The sequence below is a fragment of the Dioscorea cayenensis genome, chromosome 1, assembly GCF_009730915.1.
Source record: "Dioscorea cayenensis subsp. rotundata cultivar TDr96_F1 chromosome 1, TDr96_F1_v2_PseudoChromosome.rev07_lg8_w22 25.fasta, whole genome shotgun sequence".
In the NCBI taxonomy this organism is placed as follows: domain Eukaryota; kingdom Viridiplantae; phylum Streptophyta; class Magnoliopsida; order Dioscoreales; family Dioscoreaceae; genus Dioscorea; species Dioscorea cayenensis.
Genome location: NC_052471.1, coordinates 3,876,830 through 3,884,369, shown reverse-complemented (window position 1 = coordinate 3,884,369; position 7,540 = coordinate 3,876,830). Strand labels below are relative to the sequence as shown.

The following is a 7,540-nucleotide window of genomic DNA, read 5'->3' as shown; positions in this document are numbered from 1 at the left end:
TACCAGTATATATTTTAAGATCAACAAATCAAAATTCGTCCTGTCGGTTCTAAAGACCATATATTTCTAATTCATATATTTCTTCTAATTCCTTTTGGATCCATGAAGCAATATTATTTAACTCTGGATCTAATCATGACAGGAAAACCCTTAAAAAAAATTATTAATGTTGCACTACATCCCCCAAAAAATTCAAGACATTATTAATTTTTCTATATAACAATTATTCATTTTCATACATACACACAAAAGTTAGGAAGTTTCTTCTTACTGTGATTGTGATTGTGATTGTGTTTGAGAGACCTCGAATTCAAAAACTCTTAAACATAATATAAAAAAAAAATAAAAAGATTCTTATCACCAATTTATCCAAAAAAACACACACAAAAATTAACTAAACTTAACTTTCTATATATGTACACACATACAACAAGAACATATCCTTCATCTTTTCATTCATCCCTTGCCATATCTCAAAGCGATTGAGCTCAATTCCAGCCAGTGATTCTCAACACGCAATCCCTCGTTCCTCGGAAAAGCCCTATAACTTATTAATTCATATATTTTTGCCAAGCGCTCTTATCCAAATGCAACGAATCGGTAATGCACTCTCTTTTATCTTCCCCATCCAACTCATCACCCATCAACTGTTTGATAAAATGCTCAAACTAAATCTTTGCCAGACCTTCATTTGGCGCTCCCATTGATCCGCCCACTCATCAACATCAACATCAAAAACATCCCACGCGCCTCCCGTTTATCAACATTCTGCTCCTCTGCACAACCAATCAAGAACAAGGACAAGGTAATTGTAATCTCAGGCCCAACCGGCGCCGGAAAGAGCAGGCTCGCATTGGAGCTCGCCAAGATTCTCAATGGAGAAATCATCAGCGCAGACTCTGTGCAAGTGTATCGTGGGCTTGACATCGGCTCGGCAAAGCCTTCGGCTGCTGACCGTAATGAAGTTGCGCATCATCTGCTTGACATACTGCACCCATCACAAGAATATTCTGCCGGACAATTCTATGAGGATGCCCGGAAGGCAACATGTGAAATTCTTGCAAACCAGAGAGTGCCGATTGTTGCCGGTGGCACAGGGTTGTATCTAAGATGGTATATGTATGGAAAACCCGATGTACCAAAATCGTCGATGGGGATTAGCTCTCAAGTGTTCTCTGAGCTGATGCAGTTGCAGGACAGGGGGAAGTGGGATGAAGCTGTGGAGTTGGTAGTTAATGCTGGTGACTTGAGAGCTCGGTCTGTGCCGTATAATAATTGGTATCGGCTTCGACGGAGCCTAGAGATAATCCGGGCTAGTGGCTCGCCACCATCTGCATTTGCAGTTCCTTATGATGAGTTTCAAGGTGGAGATGTTGCAAAGAATTTGGACTATGACTTCATTTGCCTGTTCTTATCGGGGCCGCGTGTTGATCTTTACAGGGCTATAGACTTGAGATGTGAAGAGATGCTCATGGAGACCGAAGGACTGCTCTCAGAGGCATCATGGCTTCTTGATATCGGACTCCATCCGAGCACTAACTCAGCCACTCGAGCTATTGGCTATAGACAAGCAATGGAGTACTTACTGAGTTGTAGAGAAGCTAAAAGTTGCAGTGCTGAAGGGTTCATTGACTTCCTCTCTGAGTTCCAGAAAGCATCAAGGAATTTCGCAAAGCGACAAATGACATGGTTTAGAAATGAAAAGATCTATCACTGGCTGGACGCTTCCCGACCAATGAGAGAAGTGATTGATTTTGTCTGCAGTGTTTATCAGGAGGCTGGAACCGGGAAGGTCATTGTACCTCAGAAACTGAAGATGAAGAAGGATGTCAATAACCAGCGGGAAACTTATGAGCTAAAATCTTACCGACCAAGGAATAAGCTGTTCATCGAGGATGAAGATTGCCATCGTGTTTTGGATTGGGTCCGGAGAACACAGTGTCAAACTGTTGAAGTTAGTAGGAATCCAGCTTTGTAAGGATTTCTTCTGATGTTTCAAAACTGGGGCACATCTTGTTTTTTTTTCCTGCAAAACTGAAATCATGATAAAGCCTCATGTAGAACTATATGCATGACATTCAATAATCAAACCTCTGATTTTCTGAATTATCTTGACCAGTGCAAACAGCAGGAGATTCCAACTACTGGATGTAACATGATTAATGACAAAATAAGGACATTGAAATATAAGAGTAGCCAAAATTACATGCAGTGGAAGACCAACTTCTGAAAAGCTTCATCTCTGAGAAAACAATTCAGACAGTGAACATCAGCAATATGTCAGAATTTATATGGATAATAACCTTATAAATATTATTGGCAACCTTAAGTAACCCAAACCTTCAAGGTTAGTGCAAGAATAAAAGCAAATAAGTTCAGAATCTTGGTATGCAGGACCATTAGAGCTTGGTTTATAACAAACAGACCGCATTGATAGAAGGAACGCCATGTTGATCAGTGGCAATATAAGAACATTAGAATATGAAAGCTTCATCTCCGGGACATCAAATTGCATGATCTTACAAATATTTTTGCCACACTTCTGTGACCTAAACCTGCAAGAATAATACAAGAATATGAACAAAACAAGTTCAGAGAGTTGTGTTGAGGTCTAAGGTTTGATCAGAGGGTTCTGGAGATACTAGGCGACTGTGGACAACCTGGAGAACCTCGAATGCAAGACCTAGTGGACAGATGTGAAGCTGGAGTAATATGCAGTAACAAGCTCAGTTTTTGCTGCATATGTCTTATATGAATGTTTGTATTACTTTTATTATGCTTTTACTGGTAATTTGATGTATGTCTGTACTAAGTGTATGGATGTTCTGGTTGTGCTAATTGTGATGCTTTACTGGCATGCACTTTAGATGTTTGTATAAATGCCCAGTTCATCAATGAATGAAGTAAGTCAGTTTTCCAATGGTCTCTGAAGCTTCACGGCTGAAGTCGATGAGCAATTGAGAATGTAAACGGCGGTAGCAACAGCTTCTGCCCAATAATCCGGTGGCATCTTCATCTGCTTTAACAGAGTGCGTGCTGTCTCCGTGACAGTCCGATTCTTGAGCTCGGTGACGCCATTCTACTGCGGCGTCCGAGGAGCGGACAATTGACGGTGAATCCCAGCATTAATGCAGTATTCTTCAAACTCTTTAGACATGAATTCTCCCCCACGGTCGGTTCGCAGCACCTTAATTGGAAGAGAGACTTGTTTCTCCACTAACAACCTGAATTGCTTGAATTTTTGAAAGGTTTCTAGTTTCCTCTGTATGAAATACACCCAGCTGTACCTTGAGTAGTCATCAGTTAATTATAGAAAGTACACATTACCTCCTATGGACGGAGTTTTAATTGGTCCGACAAGATCTGCATGAACAAGCTCCAAGGGAACTACAGCTCTCCTTGCTGGACCTTTTGGAAATACAGTATGAGTTTGCTTTCCCTGTAAACAAGCTTCACATGGTTGGACATTTGTGATACTCGGTAAGCGCTCCACCAATTGTAAATCTGATAGTTGTTTTAATCTCTTTGGATTGATATGCCCGTATCTCTTATGCCATAGATTAGACATATCTCCATCTTGTGCCAGATAGGCAGAGAGAACATCATCTGCTTCTAAAGGAAAGAGTCTGTGAGTAGTCATACACACTTGCGCCACCTTTGTCTTGGATTCGGCATCTTTGATGTAGCACACACCCTTAGTGAATTCAACATCATATCCATAATCCATCATTTGTCCAACGCTCAGCAAATTGTGAGCAAGATTTGGGACAAATTGTACATTATTCAAAGTGGTAGCCTTTCCTCTGCTTGAACAGAGAATTACACTCCCTGTTCCTTCAATTTTGAGAGCTTTTCCGTCTCCGACTGTGATTGAACGACTCGGAGTAGCTTCAATGTACTGAAATAAATTCTTTTCATCTGACATGTGATGAGAACAACCGCTGTCAATGAGCCAGGTACCACCTGTCTTCTTTGATTCTTCATCAATTGCCATAAATGCAACTTCTTCTTCTTCTTCCTTTCCTTTTTCTTTCTCTTCTTTTACAATGTTGGCTTCTTTATTCCTATACCAACATTGAGATTTAACATGACCAAACTTTTTACAAATGAAACATTGCACATTCTTGTAGTGTTTGCTGGGCTCTCCTCCTCGACCTGGCTCCACACGGCCAGCTTCAATGCTTCTGCCGCGCCCACGTCCCCTTCCTCTGGAAAAGGAACGGCCTCGTCCTCTTCTACCTCTGTTGGGACCATCGAAGTGCTGCACAGAGCCACGACCAGCATGCAAGGCCTTTTCTCCTTCAAGGTGAGTACCCTCTATATTGAGTATGGCTTCATGGTTCTTTAGTGAGCCACTTAGTTGGTCAACAGTAAGAGAGTTCAGATCCTTAGCTTCAATAATTGAGTGAACTGCTTGTGAAAATCTGGGGGTTAAGCTTCTGAGTATTTTAGAGACCACTTCCTTTTAAGGAAGATCTTGCTTCAGCACTCTAATTTGATACACAATATCCAAAACCCTGCTTACAAAGTCTTGGATACTTTCTCCCTGTTTCATCTTAATGGCATCAAATTCTCTTTGAAGTGCATGAAGTTGTATGTTGGAATTGTCTGAGTCTCCTTGAAATTCTGTTTTTATAATGTCCCATGCCTCCTTTGATTTCTTTGCTTTAGAGATCCTCACCAGAATTCTAGTAATAAGGGTACTCTGGATCAAGTACATAGCCTTGGCATCCTTCTTGAGACTTTCATTAATTCTGGTTGCATCTCCTTTTTCACTGAAGCCTTTTTCTACTAGCTTCCACAGATCTTTTGATCTGAACATAGTCTTAATCATCAATGTCCAAAGATTATAATTTTCACCTTTGAAATAAGGTACATCAACATCCTTTGCTGAAGAGGAGGAAGACATTCTCAACTAAGAATTTCAATGAGTTGTTCTCTGATACCACTGATAGGATCAAGTACATGTAAATATATGTATTCAATAGAAACACTCAGACACTCAGCTAACTTAACTCTCCAATTGTATTAGAAGAAGAACTGATGAAAAATAGCAACTGGAAAACTGACCTGATATAACTTATGTTGTTTCCTTAGCATCTAGATTTATGCAGTCACCTAGCATGCATCATTTGGGAGCTGTGAAGAGAATCCTGCGCTATATTAGTGGGACAATTGATTATGGGATTCATTACAGAAGAAATGAAGAATTCAAGCTTCTCGGCTATTCTGACAGTGATTGGAGTGGATCGCAGGATGACCGGAAAAGCACCACTGGATGGGTGTTCTCACTTGGATCAGGGGTCATTGCTTGGAGTTCTAAAAAGCAAGCTATCACTGCCCTGTTAAGTACTGAAGCGGAGTATATATCTTTGACTGCAGCAGTATGTGAAGCTGTATGGTTAAAGCGCTTGCTGGAAGATTTTGGTGAAAAACAGAGTACTCCAAGTGTTATTGTTTGTGATAATCGATCTGCGATCGCTATTGCTAAAAATCCGATTCTTCATGGCCGGACAAAACATATTGATGTGCGGTTTCACTTTATCCGTGATCTTATAAAGGATGATGCAATTGAAGTCAAGTAATGCAAGATAGATGTTTAGGTCGCTGACATTTTCACTAAGGCACTACCCAGACTTAAGTTTGAGACACTGAGAACCATGCTACATGTGGGAGATGTCTCTGATCAAGGGGAAGGTGTTGAGGTCTAACGTTTGATCAGAGGGTTCTGGAGATACTAGGCGATTGTGGACAACTTGGAGAACCTCGAATGCAAGATCTAGTGGACAGAACTGTGAAGTTGGAGTAATATGCAATAACAAGCTCAGTTTTTGGTGCATATGTCTTATATGAATGTTTGTATTACTTTTATTATGCTTTTACTGGTAATTTGATGTATGTTTGTACTAAGTGTATGGATGTTCTGGTTGTGCTAATTGTGATGCTTTACTGGCATGCACATTAGATGTTTGTATAAATGCCCAGTTCATCAATGAATGAAGTAAGTCAGTTTTCCAGTTGCTATTTTTCATTAGTTCTTCTTCTAATACAATTGGAGAGTTAAGTTAGCTGAGTGTCTGAGTGTTTCTATTGAATACATATATTTACATGTACTTGATCCTATCAAGTTGGTCACCATTTGTTCCTGGTGTACAATAAATTGTGTTGACAAAACAAAGTTCATGTCCTATACATCTAAATGAATATTGATAAAGAGCAATAATTAGTTAATTTACAAGAATATTAACTTAGATAGGGAAGTCCTAAAATCAATACCTATGGAATCTACAAGTTCATAGCAATTCCATATTGTCTTCTTACCAACAAAGAAGCTTTTCCAATGAACATCACTCAGCCCAATACCTGCACTTAGTGCTTTGCTCAATGAAAGAAGTGTAGTACATTACAAAATTTGTCAAGAAAGAATTGAATATGTAATTAATGAGCTCAAAAACTGCACAGTCAATTAGCTTGTTTTGTTTCCTGTATGATGAATTGTAATTGGTAAGTGAAATGGAAACAGACCCATGGCTCATCACTAGAGCAACCCATCTTACACAGAATCAGGTCCTGAAAGACGATGTAATAGAACAAAAGTTCGGATTGATTCACTACAACTGCAAACTTTCATGAAATTATTATTGAAATTCAAGATGAGAAATAGATCAGATCAAACAAAAATATTACGTAAATCAACATTTCACAAAATCAGGAATGTGGTTATCAATGCATCACATGGTGCATGCTTAAATAAAATTTGAAACAATTCAAATGACAAATGGCTGAAATGGTATTTATTGGTTCACACTTCTAAAGCAAGAGCATAAAGTAAATTTTTACAAGAAACTGAAGTTCCAACAAGGTAGGCATATATCCCTTCACAACAAACTTGACAATTCTAATATACCATCAGAGTGTTTTTTTTTTCCTACAGTGGAACAAATGCTCAATTTTGATATCTTTCAACAAGAACATAATGCAAGTGTTTAAAAAAAAACCAATCTTTCAGAAATCAAGGCGCTTGTTTCCCGATAGTAACATTGTCATTATCAACACACCATCGATCTTTTTTCATTCTACACTGGAATAAATGTTCAAATTAGGTCTTTTACACTACAAAGACTATAGAAACAAAGCAATCAAAGTTCTTGTCATACTTTTACTAGAAAGAACAGTGTTAATTGTATGCCACAATGAAAAATGACTAAGAAGCATGAGGACATTCTAAACCATCTATAAAATTCAAATTTATCAACACACCATCAATATTTTTCATTCTACACTGAAATAAATATTCAAATTTGGTCTTTTACACTACAAAGACTAGAAACAAAGCAATCAAAGCTCCTGTCATACTTTTGCCAAAATGAATAGAGTTTATTATATGCCGCAATGCAAAAAGACCAGAAAGCATTAGTGCATCCTAAACTATCTATAAAATTCTGCAGCCTAAAATATCTGACTCCAGTTTGCAATCGAATGGATCATCCTATACTATGGTATATGAAACAGTTGCTATATTGTCACAAATAAAATTTAA

The 7,540-nt window shown here is 38.6% G+C and overlaps 2 protein-coding genes across 2 annotated transcripts; both read left to right on the top strand.

The window, feature by feature from the left end:
- The first annotated feature begins 315 nt into the window (after window positions 1-315).
- Window positions 316-2,880, top strand: LOC120270441 (tRNA dimethylallyltransferase 9). The gene is made up of 2 exons (XM_039277485.1): window positions 316-600; window positions 684-2,880. The coding sequence occupies exons 1-2, from the start codon at window positions 588-590 to the stop codon at window positions 1,976-1,978; spliced, it is 1,308 nt and encodes a 435-aa protein (XP_039133419.1). The 5' UTR covers window positions 316-587; the 3' UTR covers window positions 1,979-2,880.
- Window positions 2,881-5,123: 2,243 nt separating this feature from the next.
- Window positions 5,124-5,585, top strand: LOC120280172 (secreted RxLR effector protein 161-like). The gene has a single exon (XM_039286960.1). It carries the CDS (start codon window positions 5,124-5,126, stop codon window positions 5,583-5,585), a length of 462 nt encoding a protein of 153 aa, XP_039142894.1.
- Window positions 5,586-7,540: the final 1,955 nt, after the last annotated feature.

Bases quoted from the DNA above. Each gene is read 5' to 3' on its own strand.
- LOC120280172 (XM_039286960.1), top strand. From the start codon at position 5,124: ATGCATCATTTGGGAGCTGTGAAGAGAATCCTGCGCTATATTAGTGGG.